At 44.9% G+C, this 24,052-nt stretch overlaps 1 protein-coding gene across 7 annotated transcripts in view; it reads right to left on the bottom strand.

Moving 5' to 3' along the window:
- Positions 1–16,632, bottom strand: part of BCLAF1 (BCL2 associated transcription factor 1) — a 44,451-nt gene extending 27,819 nt beyond the window's left edge. For 6 of the 7 annotated variants that reach the window (XR_005778419.1, XM_040429192.1, XM_040429191.1 and 3 more), the window contains exons 1-5: positions 16,526–16,632; positions 12,835–12,946; positions 8,738–9,643; positions 7,132–7,773; positions 6,884–7,053 (exon numbers count right to left, since the gene is read on the bottom strand). Coding sequence is in view for 6 of the 7 variants with exons in the window: in XM_040429192.1 (XP_040285126.1) it covers positions 6,884–7,053; positions 7,132–7,773; positions 8,738–9,643; positions 12,835–12,926 (1,810 nt within the window). In the remaining variant the exon portion in view is untranslated. Of the gene's footprint in view, positions 1–6,883; positions 7,054–7,131; positions 7,774–8,737; positions 9,644–12,834; positions 12,954–16,525 lie in introns of all 7 variants that reach the window. The other variant, XM_040429189.1, reaches the window with a different exon arrangement.
- Positions 16,633–24,052: the final 7,420 nt, after the last annotated feature.

A 24,052-nucleotide genomic window follows, 5' to 3' on the forward strand; every position in this document is an offset into this window, starting at 1 on the left:
TTTGACATGACAGCTACTATTTAAGTAAACTGTGCACATCAGTGATTATCAGGCAAGTGTAGTCAAAGGAGGTCCACTGTAAACGGAGCTGGGAAAAGCTTACTAAAGAGGGTGGAGGCTGAAACAAAGTAGGCAGATTTTAAACACAGTTGTAAACTACATGCAATACCATTCACAGTAATAATGCAAATACTGAACCATTTGACAGTACAGTTGCCATAAGATTAACAACCACTTCATAGTGCAATGGCAGCACAGAAACTTACCTTATAACTCAAAAGTATTAAAAAAAGAATACTAAATAAAACTAAAGAACTGATGGATCAACCGTTCCTTAACCAATTTCTGTTCTATTCTCTTAGAATTATAAACGATGGGTCTCGTGTACAAAAGGAAATCAAACAAATGAAGGAGCCTACAGATCGATTATTTTATCTTGTAACGTACATTGGAAATGGTTTGCACAAATTTTATATATAATGGTTTAATGCTAGATATATGGATAGCTAAGCATACGTACAATGCAATCTATGATTAGATAAACAGGTCCTGTACAATTTCTATTGTTAAAGGGAATGTGTCATCAGAAAATGACCTACTGTTTAAAATGTTAAACATAAAAACATGATTTAAAGTTTTTTTTGGTTCTTTTTAATTTTCCTTGTCAATATCTACATTTAAAGGGAGTCTGTCACCAAAATTGGACGTTCGACACTGCTTACATGTGGCTCTAGCGCAACTACCCATAATTCCAATGGTACCTTTGTTCTTTTGTTGTGACTTTCAGCAGCTGAAAAAACTGTTTAATCTATATGCAAATGTAGCTCGCAAGTGCCCATGGGCAGGGTTCGTGGTGTAGGTGCCCAGACCGCCTTTTTTTCACATTCCTCCCCAGCCTCTTGCTTGTCCCACCCTTTAAGTCCGTTGCGTCATCCCAAGTACCGGGTGAGATCCTGCGTGTGCGCAGTTCACCGCCGGCCAGGGTATGCGCTCTGGCCACTGATTTCGAGCCGGCGCATGCGCACTAGATGTATCAATGCTGCTGCCCACATTGGGCATCACAGTGCTCATGCCCGAGCCGGCGATGAACCACCGCACGCACGAGATCTCGGACGGTACTGGGGATGACTCAATGGACTTACAGGGTGGGACAAGCAAGAGGCTGGGGAGGGAGTAATGTTAAAAAAAAACACCTACACCACGAACCCCGCCCCTGGGCACTTGCGAGCTACATTTGCATATAAACAGCGTTTCTTCAACTGCTGAAAGTCACAATAAAAGAACAAGGGTACCATTGGAATCATGGGTAGTTGTGCTAGAGCCACATGTAACGTCCAATTTTGACAGACTCCCTTTAAACAAAAAACATAAAATCCTGCAGTTTTCGCAAAGGCCACTAAGCCTAGTATGCGACACTTCTTGGTCTGTACAGATCACTTTACTGCAGCTACCTGCTAATCTATACACAGAGATGATATGAGTACATTCAGGATTAAAATGACAGCTCAACCATTCACAACAGGTGGTCAGAGCTCATCTATTCTTTCCTTGTTCAATGACCACTGCACAGGTCACAGAGCGTGCCTAGAAGACTCTCCCATAGAAGTCCCCTCCTGATAATTGCGTCTATGGACCAACTGTAAAACAATTTTCTTAATGCTGTCAACAGCAGCTCAGGCAAGATGGCCACCCCCATAATCATGTTCAGGAAATAGAATAAAAACATATACAAAATCAGAAAAAAAAAAAAAAATTTGTGAAACTCAACTGTAAAATCTTTTTCTCGTCTTTTCCATTGGGGGACACAGACCATGGGTATAGCCTAGGTCATTACTAGGAGACACTATGCAACTAAAAAAAATTTAAAAAAAGAGAGCTCCTCCTCCACGGGCTATACCCCCATGCTCCACCGGGAGGACCCCAGAACAAAGGAATACCGCCATCGGACCGTTAACCCTGAGGTCCCGAAGAACTAAACCAACCCCTCCTGCAACAGGCAAGAATGGGAGGGAGCTGTGTCCCCCAATGGAAAAGACGAGAAAAAGATTTTACAGGCAAGTTTCACAAAAAAAATCTCCTTCTCTCACATTCCATTGGGGGACACAGACCATGGGACGTCCCAGAGCAGTCCATGGGGTGGGAAAAAGATCAGCACCTCCAGGGGGAAACGCCCCGCGGTCAAACAGGAACCACCACCTGCAATACCTTGCGCCCAAGGGCAGCACCAGCCGATGCCAAAAAGTGCAGTTGGTAAAACTTCGTAAAGGTAGTCGCCTTACAAATTTGAGATGCCGAGGCGCGATTACGCCTAGGCCAGGATGCCCGCAGTGACCCCAGCTGGGGGAACCCTGCCTCGGGAACGATAGGCCGTGGCAATCGCCGACCGAATCCACCGAGACCTTGGAAGCCGCCAGACCCTTACGAGGCCCTTCGGGAATCACGAAAAGGGCGTCCGTACAGCAGAAAGGGGCAGTAACCGACAGGACAACGTCCAGGGAATGGAGAGCGCGCTCCTTGCGATTCGCCGGGGATGGACAAAAAGAGGGCAGGACTATATCCTCATTAAGGTGGAAGGCGGAGACCACCTTGGGCATAAAGGAAGGGCGTAGCACCGCCTTATCCTAGTGGAAGACCAAAAAGGGCTCCCTAGATGAAAGAGCGGCCAGCTCCGACACCCTCCTGATCGAGGTGATGGCCACCAAAAAGACCACCTTCCAGGTGAGAAGACTCAAGGAAACCTCCCTCAGAGGCTCAAAGGGAGCCGCCTGGAGGGAAGACAGAACCAAATTGAGGTCCCAGGGGGGCAGCAGTGCTCCAGACGAAAAAAAATACTTAGTAGCCATTGGCTCCTGAACTGAAAAATTTAGGAGCCAAATTAAATTTTTAGTCACCTAATCGAAACCGAATCAAAATTTTGGTATCGTGACAACGCTACGATCAGATCGGCGTAGGGTTGTTTCGATACCAAAATTTTTATTTGCTTTCGTCACCATAAAAAGTATTGCGATACTCAATACCACGCAAAAAACAAAAAAAAAAAAAAAGCTGCGTGCATTTCGCATTTTATGAAACGTTCGGCCCATAATAGAACAGTCCTATCCTATTTTTTGGGGTGACAAGGTGACAAAAAATGGCGAATGCTCACCGCATAGGAGATATTTTTTAATAATTTAAGAGTTTGGATGCCATGTAATATGTTTGTTTATTTATTGTTTATACATTTTATATGTAAAATTGGGATTTTAACTTAATATTTTAGGGTACTTTCACACTAGCGTTTTTCATTTCCGTGATAGAGTTCCGTCCTAGGGGCTGCTACGCGATCAATTGGAGGAGGCGAGTTCATGATTATTATTTTTTTTAACCCTCATTGGCACTGCCCACTGCGCCACCAATGTTTATTATACTGGGGTGTTGGGGGGGGCGCACTGCACCACCAATGAAGATAACTGACCTGTTAATACAAATACAGGAGGCGGGTGCCGGAATCAAATAGCCAGCACCCGACCTCTATGACAGGAGCTGCGATCAGCGGCAGTTAACCCCTCAGGTACCGCAAGGGTTAACTGCCGCAGATCGCAGCTCCCTGTCATAGAGGTCAGGTGCCGGCTATTTGATTTCGGCACCCGCCTCCTGTATTTGTATTAACAGGTCAGTTATCTTCATTGGTGGCGCAGTGGCCACAGCCCCTCCCCTCCTCCTCCCATCTCTCTTCTTATTATCGGCGGCAGCACAAGGGTGGGGTGGGGGGGGGGGGGGGGGGGAATACCCGAGGGGCTTTCGCCAGCTCAAAGGGAAGGGCGACAAACTGGTAATGCTGTCCGCCGACAGCGAAGCGCAGGAACCTATGATGAGATTCTATGATGGGGACATGAAGATAGGCGTCTTGGATGTCCACAGACGCGAGGAACTCCCCTGGAAGAAGAGAAGCAATAATGGAGCGGAGGGATTCCATCCGGAACCTCCGTACCCGCAGGGACCTGTTTAATAGCCTCAGGTCTAGGACCGGACGCACCGATCCCTCCTTCTTCGGCACAACAAATAGGTTGGAGTAGAAACCTGCGCCTTGTTCCTCTAGGGGAACTGAGACAATCCCAGTTTGTTCCAAAAGGGAAGAGACCGCTTGCAAAAGGGCCGAGGCCCTGACCGGATCCCCCGAAACCCGAGAAGGGAAGAAACGATTCAGAGGCCTGGAATTCTATTATGTAACCGGAGGTTACAATTTCCAGGGCCCAGGCGTCCTGGATGTGAGCTCTCCAAACCTGTTGAAAGGCCAGGAAGGTTGCGGCTTAAAGGCAGGCTTCTTGCGGGAGTCCCGAGAGCCACGCTGAAAGGGGGCCGCCGCAGACCTGGAAGAGGAGAAGCCACGAAAGGACTGGTTCCTAGAACCGGGGGACCGAGCTCCAAAGGTGCGCTTGGATCTAGATTGGGGCAGGTTGGTGCTCTTGCCTCCCGTCGCGTCCGAGGTGATCTCGTCCAGCTTAGCACCAAAAAGCCATCCTGCTCCGCGAGGTCCTGATGATGGCGCTGCAACCATACTGAAAGCGCTCTGGATACCCAGGCCGAGGCGAAAGCGGGCCGCAGGCCTGTGCCTGCCAGAGTGAAAGTGGCTTTGGAAAGAGAATCCAAAAGCCTGTCAACCGAGTCCCGTAGAGCGGAACCGTCCAAGACAGGTATGGCCATATTCTTAGCCAATCTGGCCACCGGCGGGTCGACCTTAGGGAGTGAAGACCACTGCTGCACATTTTCTGCCGGAAATGGATAAAGAGTATACATGCTTTTCGTGGCAGAAAATCAGTGATTAGGGTGGTCCCAGGCCTTGGAGAGGACCTTGTCGAACTCGCTATGGATGGGGAATACAACAGTTTGTGGTTTCCTAGAATGGAAAAGAGGGAATTCCTGGCTACTAGTGGAAGGAGATTCCCCCTGGATATCAAAAGTATCCCGGACCACCGCTACCAAGTCTGCCACCATGGTGGACAACTTGGGCGAAGGTTCCAGCTCTGTGTCCTCGTCCGAACTGGATCGTTCCCCTTCCGACCTATGGTCCCTGCGAGGAGGAGGGGAAGTGTCTGAACGGGCCTCCAGGCGGGGTGCTGAAGCAGAGTCATCCGAGGAGGGATGCTGCTGCGTAGGCTGCCTCTTAGCGGCCGAGTGTCCTCTGTGGGAACCACTGGGAAGTGGATTGGTGTTAGCCACCGGATCCGTGGACGCCATGCGTTCCATGAAGGCCATGGCGGCCCGAGAGACTTGGGCTAAATCAGCAGAGGTCCAAGCGGGTTCCACGGGCTCCGACGGGGCGGAGGGAGGACTGGGCTGAGTGAGAGGAGGAGGGGAAAGAGAGGATGATCCTATCCAGAGGCGAGGCAAGAGTCACAGGATCCAGTGACCGATAGTGGCAAACAGCAGACCTTACATGACCCCAGTGTGGCCTGAGGAGCCGCTTTGGATTTTTGGGGGGCCCCCGGTTTCGGCATGATGGCGACAATCCCAGCACGCTGAGCTAAACAAATTATCCTACCGCGACCCGTGAGGAGCAGATGGGAGCAGCCGCGGGTGGAGAACGCTGAGACGGAAGCGCCGAAGAAGAAATAGGGCTCTGCCCACTAATTGCGTCAAGGAAGTATGAAAAAAAAAACGCTCCGGCGCCAAAACGGCGTAGCGGGGGTTAAGAAGAGTCGCGGCCGCCGGAAGGGTAGGAGAACCGAGTGGCGCATGTAAGAGTACCGCTGTCACTTCTGTAAGAACGATTGCCCCAGACAGGAATCCTTCCCCCCCCCCCTTCAACGCCACGCACCAAGCGGGCCCTAAGTGTCACACAGGAGACAGGAGGGCAGGGGACTCTGCAGGAGTGCCACATATACTTATCTGCATCCTGCAGTCTTCGCCCTCTGCTCAAAACCAGCAGGGGTTCACCTCTTCAGTCAGCTGGCACAAGGAGTGGCAGTGATCTGGTAGGAGGGCAGGATAGGTGACCCCAGATCTTGTAGGCCGCCGGAGCTGCAGGTCGAGCCCTGTTCCACTTAAATTCTTGGGGGGGGGGGGGGGGTCGCCAATTCGACCCCAGTGCTCGCTCCACCGAGAGACCAGGGAAGAAAAATGCGACCCGGTGTCCTCTTGCTGAAAAAAATAAACAGGAGTAGAGAGTCTTAAAATGTCACCTCCTTATCCAACACTAAGCAAGACTGGGGTCCTCCCGGTGGAGCATGGGGGTATAGCCCGTGGAGGAGGAGCTCTCTTTTTTTATTTGCATAGTGTCTCCTCCTAGTAATGACCTAGGCTTGGTCTGTGTCCCCCAATGGAATGTGCGAGAAAGGATGTGTGTTACTATCTGTAAGCGATTTCCAGCCACCGGTATTGGTAAAATCCATTCAATTTTATTTTTTCTATCTGGTGACATATTTCCTTTAGAGTTTTCCAGGATTTAAACACTAAAATAATCATCCTCAGGAAGAGGTCCGACTACTGGCACCCCTGCCAATCACCTACTGGAAGGGGCAGTGGCACTGTTCTGAGTGCTGTGACCGCTTTCCCAGCCTGTGATGTCACATCCATCAACCACATGGTCTTCTGCAGCTCAGTTACATTCAAGTGAATGACACAGAGCTGCAATACCAAGCACAGTCACTATACAGTGTATAGCTCTGCGCTTGTATACTATGGAAGGATTTATGTGTGAAGAAACAGCTCAAACACAAAGAGGAGTTCAAGAACATAAAATCATAATCACTGTACAATTTATATATTGTGGATGCATAGGCGGTGTACCCAAGCATATATAGAATCAATGAGGTGTTGTATGACTGTGGCTTTAAACTGTTAGCAAACCTAAATTATATCACACCCAAGAAGCAGCTCTTCATGTATCACTGTCATTGCTTACCTTTGACAAACTGTACTAAAGACACCACATGGTAGATAAAGGATTCAGGGGAGGTTTTGTTGGAGAAGGAAACCTTCATGTGGTCAAAGATGGATCGGAAGTCCTTCGGTTTCTTGATTGAATGCACAAGAGTACTGGCTAGCCGACGGTCATTAGACAAAGAGGATGGCCTTTATTATGCAAGAAAATAAAATTTAGATCATATTTCATTAGTAGAATATTACTTATCTCTACTAACTTCCCCTTACCTGATATCATCAAGGGGAACTGCGGGCATCCGAAGTTTGACCTCAACATGGTGAGACTCTGTTGCTATTATTCTGATCCTAAGTGGGCTTTCTTCCCTGAAAACGACTTTTTCTCTCACTTCATTACTTGGGTGTAAAGGAAAATTGCAGCTGACTGGGTTTTTTATCTTATCGAGCACACGAACTGGGTTAGGTGACTTGGGTTCCTTTTTACCAAATGACCTTTCGCCCCCTTTATCATCATCTTTATGTCTCTCTTTAGTGGTCATTTTATGCCCCTTACCCTCCTTGACCTTTTCACTTTCCTTACTGCCCTTGGTCACAGATTTGGATTTGAACTTTGTCCCTTCTTCTTCTGCATTCCACTGGGATGTAGAAGAAAAACTTTTGCCTTGCTCCGCTAAAACAGACTTTCTAAACTGCCTATAATCCTCAGCCTCCTCTAGGTCTTCACTTTCTGAAACTGACAAAAACTGTGATTTAACAGACTCCTTTTCCAAAAGATAATCTAACATATCACGATCATCCCAATTTCGGCCTGCTTCCTTTTTAGTCTTCTCCAATGTCTTGTCTTTATGGCTTTCCGTTTCTCTATTATTAGCTTTTTCTATTGGAAATAACCTGTGTTCTTCATCTGTATATCTGGAAAAGTAAAATAAGCATGTATCACAAAATACAAATTGCACATTACACATATACTGGTGGGGAATAGTAAAATACAACATGCTGTCCTTAAACTAAACTAAAGATGTTCTCCGGTCTCATAATTAAATTTCTATCTGTCGAGAACACCCCAAGCACTGAATATTTTTGCCTTTTATTGAAAATTTTTATGCCAGCTCTTTCCTTCCCCTTTTCTCAGCATCACTGCATCCTGGCAGGATGTTTACATGCAGGACTTCCTGTTAAGTTTACTAACCAAACCCAGTATGCTTTGCTCTGTAAGGTTTCACAGGATCACCTGCCACACTGTATCCTCTGCAGTAGTTCCACCTCCTATACCACCCCTCTCCACATTATTGATGCAGCGCAAGCCCTGTGCAACATTACAAGGCTTCTCCCTGACATGAAAATACTACTACAGCTGTCACTCAGAGCAGAGGGGAGGGGCTGTGAAGCAGCTCAATGCAAGGAGAAAAGTGCACTTCACAGTAAAGCTCTGCCTCCAGTGCACGTGCAGTGGCAGCACCTGACAGAATAAGGCGACGTGTTGTGCAACATTTTTTGTAACGATAGTCAATGGAAAAGTTAGATTTTCATACAACTATCGCATCGCAGTCGCAGCATGTCATAGTGCAACACCATTGACTATCATTATGAAAAATGTCACGCGACAAGTCACAGTGTAGCTGTGCCTTTTTGTCGTGGATGTCGCCATATAGCCCTAACCTAAAACTTCATAGTTACACTTTTCCTGATAAAAGATTTGCACTGCTATCCCACCTCCTTTACCTAGTACAAGCAGTTTAGCATGGTCAAGACTGCAGACAAAATACCTTCATAAACTGCACATAGGTCAAGGAATATTATATTACAAAATAAATATCTACTTTACATTGTATTACTGAAATAGGTATTAAAGATAAATGAGAGAATATCTCCTTACTTTTTTAGAAACTTTGCTCCTTTAGTAATGTCTTGCTCTGCAGGGTCAGTGAACATAGAATAGTGAGAGTGCCCTTCGTCATGAGAAGCATTCTGAGACACCACAGTCTTTGCTGGACTCTTTTGAAGAGGGATATGAATTGGACTGTTTTGTGAAGGACTGTACCGAGTTGAACCATTACCATCACCAGAGGCAGACCCAGACCTTTCTGGGCTATGGGCCATGGAATGTGAATTCTGAGACATAGTGTCTTTGCCAGAATGGACCACACTAAGAATAGGGCCATCAGACTGGGAAGAACTTTCACTGGGTGGAGAAGCTACTGGTGAAGGACTACAAGGGGATCTTGGACTATTGTCATAGGCAGAAAGCCCGGCCCAACTCTCACCATGCAGATCCAGTTCTTTTCCAAGCTCATCTAAAGGCTCAGATGGGTCAAAAGCATCTTTGTGCTCATCACCTGATTTCTCATTTGAGGGACTTTTCGATTTAGCAGCCTCTTCCTTCTTTTGCTTAGGTTTCTCACGGGAAGCTCTCGATTTTTTCTCCGGAGATTTACTGTAGCGCGATGAAGAACGGGATGATGAGGACCTCTGTGACTGAGAAGACTTGTAGGATCTCTGTGATCGGCTTCTGGATCTTTGAGATGATGCAGAGCGCCTCTTAGGACTCCTTGAGCGAGACCGTCCACGGCGAGGACTTCGAGAGTACCTACGGTTCCACATTGGCCGATAACCACCACGATGGTACCTGCCACCTCCACCTTGGTAGTAACCTCTTGATCTTCCCCTGAAGCCATAGGGGCGCCTCATTCCCCTATTATTTCTATAATCTCTGTGGAAATCTCTATTGTACACACGTTCTCTGCTGCGAGATCGAGAGTATGTTCTTGATCTAGATCTGGAACTTAAAAGTATATTTGAAACATGTTACTGAATTGAATTAGTGTTAACACACAAGAAACAAATCCAAGCTACATCTACACTTCTGAAGACTTTGGTCAGCTGTAAAATAATTGAAATCATTTGTTAGGTTATTCTTCAACTAGATTGATTTCTTAAAAGAATTATAAATGAAAGGGAAGGAGAAATAATCCTTTTTATCCTGACAAACCACAATGACTACTTACGGTATAATAAAACAGTACCTTTTCTAGTCTGAAAATATGTTACACTTTAGCAGTAAATTATTAGCTACATTGCAAATTTCCATCACAGGATGAGGCCTGGGTTAGTGACTTCTGCCTCGCAGAACTTGTATCCATAAGAATGCAGTAATTCCTATTTTATGTACAGATCAGTACCTCAGACGTGTAGATATTGCAGTTCATGTAAAAGTAGTGGATGGGGAGCAAGCTAGTCAAAAATATTTTTTTAACACTCACTTACATAAAAGTGCAACTGAAGGTGAGAAAAAGCTCTGCACCGTCCAGTGCTGATCATCATGGGATGAAGTTATCATTAAAGGGAGTCTGTCACCTCCATGTGGCCATATACAGTGCTTACATTGTCCCATAGCAAACCTATACATGAATGTAATGGTGCCTTTGTCTTTTTCTTTAGACTTGCAGAAGCTGGAAAATCTAACCTTGATTCATATGCAAATGAGCGCTTGCAAGTGCCCAGGGGCGGCGTTCACTGTGTTGGAGCCCAGTCTGCCTTTTTTCATTGTTTTCCCGCCCCAGCATTCACTTGCGTCATCCTTCGGTCCGGCCGAGATCCCGCGCCTGTGCACTGCCTCGCCGGCAAACGCCACATTACTGCTGGTTTCGCGCAGTAGTTAAAGCGAGGCTGTGCCAACAATGGGCATCGCTGTGGGCATGCCCCAGTCTGGCGAGGCAGTACGCAGGATCTTGGCCGGAAGGAAGGATGACGCAAGGGAATAGGAGGGCGGGCATAGGCAGAGGCTGGGGCGGGGAAACAATGAAAAAAGGCAGACTGGGCTCCAACAGTGAACGCCGCCCCTGGGCACTTGCGAGCGCTCATTTGCATATGAATCAAAGTTCGTTTTTCCAGCTTCTGCAAGTCTAAAGAAAAAGACAAAGGAACCATTACATTCATGTATAGGTGTGCTATAGAGCAATGTAAGCACTGTATATGGCCATATGGAGGTGACAGACTCCCTTTAAAAAAGAAAAACACTTAGACCTAAGCTTTCTACATAATACAGCAAGGTTCAGTCTGTAATTTGACTCATTTGTATATTACAGACTATACAAAAGGCCTGTTGCCACTTATTTCCCTGCATGACCATCTATATTTTTCCAGACCAGACTGCTGTAGACGGCTTTATTGAGCCACCCAAATGCAGCCCAAGACTGTTAAGGACCGGCTACTGAAGCAATGTCCTTATGTATTACATAAAAAAAGAAAGGCGCTTCTCTATCCCCCCACAGGCATACATGAGGAGTTGGTCAGAAATCTCACTCTACCCATACTGTAATATTCATTGCTCTCTTATAGGACGCATTACTGAACCACAAGCTTTGAATATATGGGACTCCAATAGGTAACCACTAAGAATGTATGTGCAACGACTGGACAAGCGTAAGGTGTGCAAGATAGTCTGTTCAAGGTTATGGACACTTTTGACATGAAAAAAAAAATTACATTTACATATGTTAGTGGTCACTTTAAATAAATAAAAAGTTGCTAAGTTTCAGTCTGCAATCTTCATGCTTTTATTCAGAACCCCCTGAGAACCCCTTCTGTGTGCTTCTCTTCCTATTTACAGCCTGTGTGATCTGCCCTCCCTGGATGCTTTACCTCTCTCAACACTCTGATCTGCTTATGAATAGAAACCCTCCCTGCTGCTGTATCTAACACTGAGGGAATGGAGGGGCAGAGGGAACCATCAGAATCAAGATTTGTCACATTCACTAGAAACTAGCAGCCTGGTAAAGAACTTAAAGGGGTTGTCTCACATCAACAAATGGCATTTATCATGTAGAGAAAGTTACTACAAGGCACTTACTGATGTATTGGGATTGTCCATATTGCCTTCTGGATTCATTTTTCCATCACATTATACACTGCTCGTTTCCAAGGTTATGACCAACCTGCAATCCATCAGTGGTGGCTGTGCTTGCAGGAAAAAGAGACAGCCTATGTGTGCTCCTGTGGCCCTAGCCACCAGAGAGGCTAGTGCTTTTTCCTATAGCAGTGATGGTGAACCTTTTATAGACCGAGTGCCCAAACTGTAACCCAAAACCTTATTTATGGCAAAGTACCAACACGGCAAATTAACCTGAACTTAACAGTCCTATATAGTATATATCCTATGTACTTTATCATTGAGCAATAATAACCTTTATTGTGTGCGGCCTATGCCATTCATAGTGCACCCTGCGCTGATAAATAGCAGGAAGGGTCTAATCTAAGGCAAATTGGTACACCATATACTTTTTCCAGGGTATGGATGCCCATAGAGAGGGCTCTGAGTGCCAACTCTGGCACCCGTGCCATAGGTTCGCCACCACTGTCCTATAGTATGCAAGTACGGCCACCACTGCTGGATTGCAGGGAGGTCATAACCATGGAGGCAATATGGACAATCACAATACATTAGTAGTGGCTTGTATTAACTTTCTCTACATGATAAATGCCAGTTACTGAAGCGAGACAACCCCTTTAATGTCCTTTTACATGGACCAATGACTTGGCAGATTATCAGGAATGAAGATGTTCCCAATAATTGCCTGATTGTCAGCAGAGATGAGGGCTGCATTCACATGCAGCAATCTCTTCCACTCTATGGGTACAAGCATTTGATAAGGGAAATCACTGTTCCTGTGGAGCAGATAATTTTTTTATACAACACAATCTACTGCACAGGAACATTTATTTTTGGTGCCGGCAGAACAACATGGTCACCCGATCAACGAGTCTTTACATGCATTTGGACAGATCTGTCAGATCATTGGTCGGTATAAAAGGACCTTTACAAACACAAAGCAAAACAAGTGTAATGAAAATGTACAGTCTATCAAGAAATGTGAATCGTGCAGTAACCAGGGTCGGGTACAGTGAAGACCCACTGCAGATTGGTCATGCATTGCTTCCCGAGAGAACCTTTCAGAATATAAGCAGACTCTTTACCTATATCTTTTCTTTCTTGAGTGGGACCTTGATCGCGAGGACGATGGCGATCGTGATCTTGAAGAATGGGACCTAGAGTTTGACCGCCCCATTTTCTAAAACTTAAAGTTAACTGAAAACTGAAAAATACACAAATTGATTAGTATCAGATACCAATACAGTGCTCCAGACAAAAAAAAATGACCAGGAGCCATTGGCTCCTAAACTAAAAAATTTAGGAGCCAAATTACATTTTTTAGTCGCCAAATTTAAAATGCATATAATTTTTAAAAAAAGGACTTTGAGAAGATGAGACGCAGGTGCACTACATATAGGAGAAAACAGCACCACATGCCTCTCACATCCAGGGACATTTTCTGGGGAACAAGGTGACTAAAAATGGCGAATTACGTGGTTTAGAGTTTTTTTTCCTGTTACGGCCTTCACCGAGCGGAAATATTTTTTAATATTTTAATAGCTCACACTTTTTGGGACGTGGCGATATGTAATATGTTCTTTATTGTTTGTAAATTTTATATGTAAAACTGGGAAGGGGGCCATTTAAACTTTTAGTATTTTGTTTATTTTTTTTGTTTTTTTTTACTTTTTATTTAACAACCATTTCTTCCCTTAGGGACTAGAACCTGGATCTTTTCTTCATCCCTTGTGCTATTCACCCTGATAGAGCTCTATCAGGGTGAATAGGATCTCACATCTCCCTGCTGCCCTGGGCTCTGTGCACACAGCAGCAGGGAGCTGAACATGGCAGCCAGGGCTTCAGTAGCGTCCTGGCTGCCATGGTAACTATCTGAGCCCCAGCAGTGTAATCTGCCACTGCCACCAATGAAGGGGATGGGGACCCTGTGGCCACCATATAACAATGGGAGGGAGACGGGGATGACTTGTGGCCAGTGATAATGGGGGGGGGGGGGGGAAGAGGCTTTGGGAGAGCGCACTAGAGGACCTTTCATGGGTCCAAAGAATCTGAACTTATCAGCAGGCTGCATAGAGCGGCGCCCAGGGATCTAAGTGCACTTACTATTATTCCTGGGCGCCGCTCCGTTCGTCTGCTGTGGCCCCCGGTATTTTCAGCATTCAGAGGAAGGAGGAGGAGACGCCAGTGTCTCTCCGTCTCCATAACAGCAGCGCTGTCCAATCGCAGCGAAGAGCTCAGAGCCAGGGAGAAAAAACCTCCCTGGCTCTGAGTTCTGTGCTGTGATTGGACAGCGCTGCTGTCAGGGAGAAGGACAGACACTGGCGTCTCCTCCTCCTTCCTCTGAATGCTGAAAATACCGGGGGCCACAGCGGACGAACGGAGCGGCGCCCAGGAATAATAGTAAGTGCACTTAGATCCTTGGGCGCCGCTCTATGCAGCCTGCTGATAAGTTCAGATTCTTTGGACCCATGAAAGGTCCTCTTTGACTCCTTCATACAATTGTCTGCAGCGGTATCGCAGACCGGGCACCCGGCCTCAATAACAGGGCATGCGATCTGTGGCACCTGAGGGGGTTAATGGCCGCGGATCGCCTGCCCTGTTATTGAGGCCGGGTGCCGGGTCTGTGATACCGCTGCAGACACTTATGTTTTACATTCATTTCACTGGCGGCGCAGTGGCAACAGCTCCTCCCCTCCTCCTCCCTGCTATATCCCCATTGGTGGTAGTGGCGGCAGCGTCACAGTGGAGAGGGAGGGACTCCTTCCTTCTCCACTGTGCGGTGTGCTAGTGAAGGGAACTTAGGCTGCGCAGGATCGCGGCGGTACAGTCGCAGATGGCGACAAGACTAAAAAGTCTTGTCGCCATCTGCAAATTTTAAGGCGCATTGGCGACCGTTTTGGTCGCCATCTGGAGCCCAGCAATACTGTCCATCCAGCAATCGCACTGTAAACTGAAAATGTGTTGGACTCTGAAAACCACATTTCCTTTTTGCCTATTCTGAGGTAACAGAGTAGGGGTCCCCATCTCTCAACTAGAGTGTAGTGTGGTTACGTAGAGGGTGGCTGGCTCTATAGGACCTGTCCGGTATGACACAGACAAACCAGTGACTTGGATGGGTACTGCGTAAGGTTAGGTCTACGCGACTCATAGGGCACAACTACACTGCAACATATGTCGCACCAAAATTCCATCGCGTCGCAGCATGTCACAGTGCGACACCATAGACTACCATTATAAAAACGGTCGCGCGACAAATGTCGTCGTGTAGACCTAGCCTAATGCTTCATTTCCTATGAATCCGCTGCAAGATTCTGCAGTCCTTGATCCTATCCACTTCAATGGGAACTTTCGACATCGGTTTGGTGAAAATGTAACCATTTTCTTCCACATCGTGCTTTTTAAAAACACAAGGGGGGGGGGGGGGAACACATGTAAATTACCATGCAATTTTCCCATTTCTTGCGGCTCGTATGTAGAACCATTCACTGCAATGGGGCTGCAAAAAACAAATGTGCATTCCGTGTCTGTATGTCCGTTCCACAAAAAAAAAAAAAAAAAAAACAGAACATGTCCTAATATTGTCCGCATTACAAACAAGGATAGGACTGTTCTAGGGGCCGGCTGTTCCGTAAAATGCAGAATGCCCGCGGCCGGTATCTGCAACAAGGGTCATGTGCATGAGCCCTGACTGTGGAATTCATTGCTGAAATCTTCCCGTCCTTATGTTACCAGAGATGAGTCCAGCGTGTTTACCATCTTCCTGCACAGGCGCACCCCTGTGTTCATGATTGACACCACCCTGCGCCTCTAGTGAGTAAGGCTGGGTTCAGACCTGAGCGTTTTACAGCGCGTTCCTACGCGCTGTAAAACGCTCAACAGGCAAAAACCAATGTTTCCCTATGGACATGGTTCTCACCTGAGCGTTTTACAGCGCATACGAACGTGCTGTAAAACGCCCTACGCCTCAAGAAGTACAGGAGCTTCTTTGGGGCATATTGTGGCGCATTCCCGCCCATAGACTTCAGCGGGAACGCGCCTAAATGGGCATTTGCTTGTTTCCGCCCATTAAAAAGGCCTGTAAAAAGCGCATATCGAATATGCTCAGGTCTGAACCCAGCCTAAAGCTGCTCCTGCGCATAGGAAATAACAGGTTAATCTATAAGCCGATGACGGGGCCAGAGAGAGTAGAGGATTACCCTGCAGCATTACATGCACAGGCCTAAGATTTCAGAGGGCAGGGGGACGTCAATGAAGAACTTGGCGGTGCGGTTAAGCAGGACTCATCTCAGGTCATTTACCTATAAGGTGGGAGTTTGGCAATTATTTATGCAGCAAGGGCAATTTGGGGCTCATCAACTACTTAAGGAGTAGAATTGGCTGTCGGTTGGGGTTAAAGGGGTGACAAGTTCCTTTTAAGGGGAATGAAGCTACAGTTACCACTAATGTGACTGGCACATTGGCAGCGGAGCGTGAGATTAGGCATCATGGTGATGGGGCAGAATATGGGTCCCTATGGATGAGCCCTACGTTGGGTCCCTGATATAGAGAGCACAGGACGTATGCTGTATGGAAGCCTGTACACCAGGCAGGCTAGCCCCAACACCTCTTCTATGCCGGACTCCAGGACTACCCGCATAGGGCATTTCATAGAACAAGGAGCGGAGAAGCCATGGCCGCCTGTTACAGCTCGGGCAGCATGAAGCGGGGTGAGGGCTCCTGCTGGCCCTGCTTCTATTCCAGCCGGCCTTATAGCACAGTGCTCACGGCGTAACGCACCTGACCGGACAGCCGCAGCTCACACCGACATACGCTCGCAGCTATTCACCATTCCTCCTCCGTGTGACGCGAGGGTCCGGAAGGTGGCGACAACAGGAAGTGTCAGCACCGGAAGTAGAAGACGGCGTGTGGTGACGTCACCGCGCTCGAGCCGTACAGACTGCGACAACTGCTGCTGTCCCCACAAACATGGCGCCTGTCAGTATGCCTTCTCCATCCACGGGCATATTCATTTCATGGCATTTGGAACTTGAATTTTTTTTCTTTACTCATTTTTATATATTTGCTCTCAGGTTTTTGGGCATAATGTCAGACAGAAATAACACTTTTTTTTTGGGGGGGGGGGGGTAAACTGGTGTAAAGGAAAACAGGCTTAGTTGCCTATAGCAACTAGTCAGTTTTCACCTTTTAAGAAGCCTTTAACCCCTTAAGGATCCTGCCATATTTCACCTTAAGGACCAAGCCATCTGACCAGTGTCACTTTATGTGCTGATAACTTTAAAACGCTTTTACTTATCCAGGCCATTCTGAGATTGTTTACTCGTCACATATTGTACTTCATGACAGTGATAAAATTAAGTCCAAAATGTTAATTTTTATTTATAAAAAAATATCTAATTTACAAAAAACTTGAAAAAATGTATAAATTTCCAAATTTCAATTTCTCTACTTTTATAATAGATAGTAATGCCTCCAAAAATGGTTATTACTTTACATTCCCCACATGTCTACTTCATGTTTGGATCATTTTGTGAATGTCATTTTATTTTTTGGGGATGTTAGAAGGCTTAACCCCTTAAGGACGCAGGGCGTACCGGTACGCCCTATTTCCAGAGTCCTTAAGGACTCAGGGCGTACCGGTACGTCCTAACTTTAAATGCATATTCCGGCGCCGCGGGGGTTAATGGGAACGGGATGCCGGCTGAAATCATTCAGCCGGCATCCTGTCACAACGCCGGGGGGGTCATGTGACCCCCCCTATCGGCGATCGCCGCAAACCGCAGGTCAATTCAGGTCAACCGCAGGTCAAAACATAGATTTTACACCCCCCCTGCACCCCTGCATGATTTTTTGCCGGCGGGTGGTGCAGGGGGGGGGGAGTTGTGGGCGGTGCGGCAGGCGGGATCGCGATCCCCGCTCGCCTCCCCTTGAAAATTCGTTGGTGTAGAGTGGTTATACCAGGGTGTCAGCACATTGCTGACACCCTGGTATAAACGGCTGACATCGGTGATGCGATGTCAGCCGTTTAACCCTTTCCATAGAGCTCCCTCTCTCTCCCATCGGGGGGCTGCAGTGCCTTTGCAGCCCCCCGATGGAGAGGGAGAGAGCCCCCAGACAGCCCCGTCCTTACCCTTCCCCGTCTGCGAAGTTCTGACCAGTACTGAGCAGACGGGGAAGGTTCCCATGGCAACAGGACGCCGTCTCAGGCATCCTGCTGTCCATGGTGTTGAACAGATCTGTGCTAAAGGCAGAGATCTGTTCAGACAAAGTGTAAGTAAAATACAGTACAGTACAATATATATTGTACTGTACTGTATTATACAGATATCAGACCCACTGGATCTTCAAGAACCAAGTGGGTCTGGGTAAAAAAAAATGTAAAAATCAAAAAACACATTTATCACTGATTAAAAATGAAAAAAATAAAATTCCCTACACATGTTTGGTATCGCCGCGTCCGTAACGACCTGATCTATAAAACGGTCATGTTACTTTCCCCGCACGGTGAACGCCATAAAAATAAAAACTATTAGGAAATTGAAATTTTGCCCACCTTACTTCCCAAAAAAGGTAATAAAAGTGATCAAAAAAGTCGCATGTACGCCAAAATAGTACCAATCAAACCGTCATCTCATCCCGCAAAAATCATACCCTTCCCAAGATAATCGCCCAAAAACTGAAAAAACTATGGCTCTCAGACTATGGAAACACTAAAACATGATTTTTTTTGTTTCAAAAATGAAATCATTGTGTAAAACTTAAATAAAATAAAAAAAGTATACATATTAGGTATCGCCGCGTCCGTATCGACCGGCTCTATAAAAATATCACATGACCTAACCCCTCAGGTGACCACCGTAAAAAAATAAAAATAAAAACGGTGTAAAAAAAGCCATTTTTTGTCATCTTACGTCACAAAAAGTGTAATAGCAAGCGATCAAAAAGTCATATGCACCCCAAAATAGTGCCAATCAAACCGTCATCTCATCCCGCAAAAAATGAGACCCTACTTTAGATAATCTGAAAAAACTATGGCTCTTTTTTTTGTTTTAAATATGAAATCATTGTGTAAAACTTGCATAAATAAAAAAAATTTGTATACATATTAGGTATCGCCGCGTCCGTGACAACCTGCTCTATAAAATTACCACATGATCTAACCTGTCAGATGAATGTTGTAAATAACAAAAGAAAAGTGCCAAAAAATCTATTTCTTGTTACCTTGCCGCACAAAAAAGTGTAATAAAAAAGTGTAATATAGAGCAACCAAAAATCATATGTACCCTAAACTAGTACCAACAAAACTGCCACCCTATCCCGTAGTTTCTAAAATGGGGTCACTTTTTTGGAGTTTCTACTCTGGGGGTCCATCAGGGGGGCTTCAAATGGGACATGGTGTCAAAAAAACCAGTCCAGCAAAATCTGCCTTCCAAAAACCGTATGGCATTCCTTTCCTTATGCACCCTGCCGCGTGCCCATACAGCGGTTTACGGCCACATATGGGGTGTTTCTGTAAACTACAGAATCAGGGCCATAAATAATGAGTTTTGTTTGGCTGTTAACCCTTGCTTTGTAATTGGAAAAAAAAATATTAAAATGGAAAATCTGCCAAAAAAGTGAAATTTGGAAATTGTATCTCTATTTTCCATTAAATCTTGTGCAACACCTAAAGGGTTAACAAAGTTTGTAAAATCAGTTTTGAATACCTTGAGGGGTGTAGTTTCTTAGATGGGGTCACTTTTATGGAGTTTCTACTCTAGGGGTGCATCAGGGGGGCTTCAAATGGGACATGGTGTCAAAAAAACCAGTCCAGCAAAATCTGCCTTCTAAAAACCATACGGCGCACCTTTCCCTCTACGCCCTACTGTGTGCCCGTACAGTAGTTTACGGCCACATATGGGGTGTTTCTGTAAACGGCAGAGTCAGGGCAATAAAGATACAGTCTTGTTTGGCTGTTAACCCTTGATTTGTTAGTGGAAAAAATGGGTTAAAATGGAAAATTAGGCAAAAAAATGAAATTCTCAAATTTCATCCCCATTTGCCAATAACTCTTGTGCTACACCTAAAGGGTTAACAAAGTTTGTCAAATCAGTTTTGAATACCTTGAGGGGTGTAGTTTATAGAATGGGGTCATTTTTGGGCGGTTTCTATTATGTAAGCCTCGCAAAGTGACTTCAGACCTGTAGTGGTCCCTAAAAATTGGGTTTTTGTAAATTTCTGAAAAATTTCAAGATTTGCTTCTAAACTTCTAAGCCTTGGAAACTCCCCAAAAAATAAAATATCATTCCCAAAATGCTACAAACATGAAGTAGACATATGGGGAATGTAAAGTCATCACAATTTTTGGGGGTATTACTATGTATTACAGAAGTAGAGAAACTGAAACTTTGAAATTTGCAAATTTTTCTAAATTTTTGGTAAATATGGTATTTTTTTATGTAAAAAAATTTACTTTTTTGACCCAATTTTAGCAGTGTCATGAAGTACAATATGTGACGAAAAAACATTCTCAGAACGGCCTGGGTAAGTCAAAGCGGGGTAAGTCAAAGCGTTTTAAAGTTATCAGCACTTAAAGTGACACTTGTCAGATTTGCAAAAAATGGCCAAGTCCTTAAGGTGAAATAGGGCTGAGTCCTTAAAGGGTTAAAGGGGTTGTCCAAGTTATATTTATTGATGACCTATCCTCAGGATAGGTTATCAATATCAGATCGGCTGGGGTTCGACACCCCCGCCGATCAGCTGTTTGAAGAGAAGCCACGCGCCGCCTCCTCTTCACTGTTTACCTTCTCGCCGTTGCATCTGCAGCGGTGAGCAGATGTAATTACACCTAAGCCGTCCCATTCATTTCAGTGGTACGGATCGCTCCCATACAAGTGTGGACCTGAGGATAGGTCATCAATAAATATAACTTGGACAACCCCTTTAAGCCCCTTGCAGACGAGTGTTCCTCCCGCAGCGAGTCTGCATCGCAGCTCCCGGCCTGACCTCCCAGCACTGACGGGATTCACATAACATTATATTTTTTTAAACTTTTTTATTGACAAAAGTGAAATTAACAATGATAGCAAATACTCTCAATGTCAAATACAGTTTGAACTTAGGCTACTTTCACACTCGCGTTTGGTGCGGATCCGTCATGGATCTGCACAGACGGATCCGTTCAGATAATACAACCGTCTGCATCCGTTCAGAACTGATCCGTTTGTATTATCTTTAACATAGCCCAGACGGATCCGTCTTGAACATCATTGAAAGTCAATGTAGGACTGATCCGTATTCTATTGTGCCAGATTGTGTCATAGGAAACGGATCCGTCCCTATTGACTTACATTGTGTGTCAGGACGGATCCGTTTGGCTCAGTTTCATCATACGGACACCAAAACGCTGCAAGCAGTGTCCGCCTCCAAAGCGGAATGGAGACGGAACGGAGGCAAACTGATGCATTCTGAGAGGATCCTTATCCATTCAGAATGCATTAGAATGCAAACTGATCCGTTTTGGACCGCTTGCGTGATCCCTGAACGGATCTCACAAACGAAAAGCCAAAACGCCAGTGTGAAAGTAGCCTTAATTGTCATTTCCATTTTCTCAATTTCTTTTTGTTCCATAATACATAATAAACTTAATACATAAACAGTTTGCCATTAATGCTAATCAGCCAGTGCATTTCCTCCAGCCCTTTATTTCCCTGTCTAGCGTGGCAACAAATTGTAAGATCAGACAACCCTTCTAATCCATCTGACCCAAGTTACCTCGAGCTGACAGTAGGGTCTGTCGCATTCTCAAGCTTGTGTACATAGGGCCAGATTTATCATTAGCTCAAGTCAGAATAATGGAGTGAAAAAGTCACAAATTTTTGCGCAATAGCTTAACCACCTCAGCTCCCCTAGCTTAAACACCCTTAATGACCAGACCACTTTTTACAATTCTGCACTACACTACTTTCCCGGTTTATTGCTCAGTCATACAACTTACCACCCAAATGAATTTTACCTCCTTTTCTTCTCACTAATAGAGCTTTCATTTGGTGGTATTTCATTGCTGCTGACATTTTTACTTTTTTTGTTATTAATAGAAATTTACCGAATTTTTTGCAAAAAAATTACATTTTTCACTTTCAGTTGTAAATTTTTTCAAATAAAACTACATTTATATATAAATTTTTCTCTAAATTTATTGTTCTACATGTCTTTGATTAAAAAAAATGCAATACGTGTATATTTATTGGTTTGCGCAAAAGTTATAGCGTTTACAAACTATGGTACAAAAATGTGAATTTCCGCATTTTGAAGCAGCTCTGACTTTCTGAGCACCTGTTATGTTTCCTGAGGTTCTACAATGCCCAGACAGTAGAAACACCTCACAAATGACCCCATTTCGGAAAGTAGACACCCTAAGGTATTCGCTGATGGGCATAGTGAGTTCATAGAACTTTTTATTTTTTGTCACAAGTTAGCGGAAAATGATGATTTTTATTATTTTTTTTTCTTACAAAGTCTCATATTCCACTAACTTGTGACAAAAAATAAAAACTTCCATGAACTCACTATGCCCATCACAAAATACCTTGGGGTGTCTTCTTTCCAAAATGGGGTCACTTGTGGGGTAGTTATACTGCCCTGGCATTTTAGGGGCCCTAATGCGCGAGAAGTAGTTTGAAATCCAAATGTGTTAAAAATGCCCTGTGAAATCCTAAAGGTGCTCTTTAGAATTTGGGCCCCTTTGCCCACCTAGGCTGCAAAAAAGTGTCACACATGTGGTATTGCCGTACTCAGGAGAAGTAGGGCAATGTGTTTTGGGGTGTATTTTTACATATACCCATGCTGGGTGAGATAAATATCTCTGTCAAATGACAACTTTGTATAAAAAAATGGAAAAAATTGTCTTTTAGAGAGATATTTCTCTCACCCAGCATGGATATATGTAAAAAGACACCCCAAAACACATTGCCCTACTTCTCCTGAGTACGGCAATACCACATGTGTGACACTTTTTTGCAGCCTAGGTGGGCAAAGGGGCCCAAATTCTAAAGAGCACCTTTAGGATTTCACAGGGCATTTTTAACACATTTGGATTTCAAACTACTTCTCACGCATTAGGGCCCCTAAAATGCCAGGGCAGTATAACTACCCCACAAGTGACCCCATTTTGGAAAGAAGACACCCCAAGGTATTCCGTGAGGGGCATGGCGAGTTCATCGAATTTTTTTTTTTTTGGCACAAGTTAGCGGAAAATGATGATTTATTTATTTTTTTCTTTCTTACAAGTCTCATATTCCACTAACTTGTGACAAAAAATAAAAACTTCAATGAACTCACTATGCCCATCACGAAATACCTTGGCCCAAATTCTAAAGAGCACCTTTAGGATTTCACAGGGCATTTTGTCACAAGTTAGTGGAATATGAGACTTTGTAAGAAAAAAAAAAAATATAAATAAATCATAATTTTCCGCTAACTTGTGCCAAAAAAATAAAAAATTCTAGGAACTCGCCATGCCCCTCACGGAATACCTTGGGGTGTCTTCTTTCCAAAATGGGGTCACTTGTGGGGTATTTATACTGCCCTGGCATTTTAGGGGCCCTAATGCGTGAGAAGTAGTTTGAAATCCAAATGTGTTAAAAATGCCCTGTGAAATCCTAAAGGTGCTCTTTAGGCTGGGTTCACACGGGCGTTGCGGGAAAATGTGCGGGTGCGTTGCTGGAACACCCGTGATTTTTCCGCGCAAGTGCAAAACATTGTAATGCGTTTTCACAGAAGTTCGGGCTTGGGTTAGGTGTTCTGTAGATTGTATTATTTTCCCTTATAACATGGTTTTAAGGGAAAATAATAGCATTCTGAATACAGAATGCATAGTAAAACAGCACTGGAGGGGTTAAAAAAAAAAAAAAATAATTTAACTCACCTTAGTCCACTTGATCGCGTAGCCCGGCATCTCCTTCTGTCTCCTTTGTTGAACAGGACCTGTGGTGAGCATTAATTACAGGAACAGGACCTTTGATGACGTCACTCCGGTCATCACATGATCCATCACCATGGTAAAAGATCATGTGACGTACCATGTGATGACCGGAGTGACGTCATCAAAGGTCCTGTTCCTGTAATTAATGCTCACCACAGGTCCTATTTAACAAAGGAGACAGAAGGAGATGTCGGCATCGCGATCAAGTGGACTAAGGTGAGTTAAATATTTTTCTTTTTTTTTTAACCCCTCCAGTGCTGTTTGACTATGCATTCTGTATTCAGAATGCTATTATTTTCCCTTATAACCATGTTATAAGGGAAAATAATAATGATCTGGTCTCC

This window comes from Bufo bufo, chromosome 4 (genome assembly GCF_905171765.1).
Source record: "Bufo bufo chromosome 4, aBufBuf1.1, whole genome shotgun sequence".
In the NCBI taxonomy this organism is placed as follows: domain Eukaryota; kingdom Metazoa; phylum Chordata; class Amphibia; order Anura; family Bufonidae; genus Bufo; species Bufo bufo.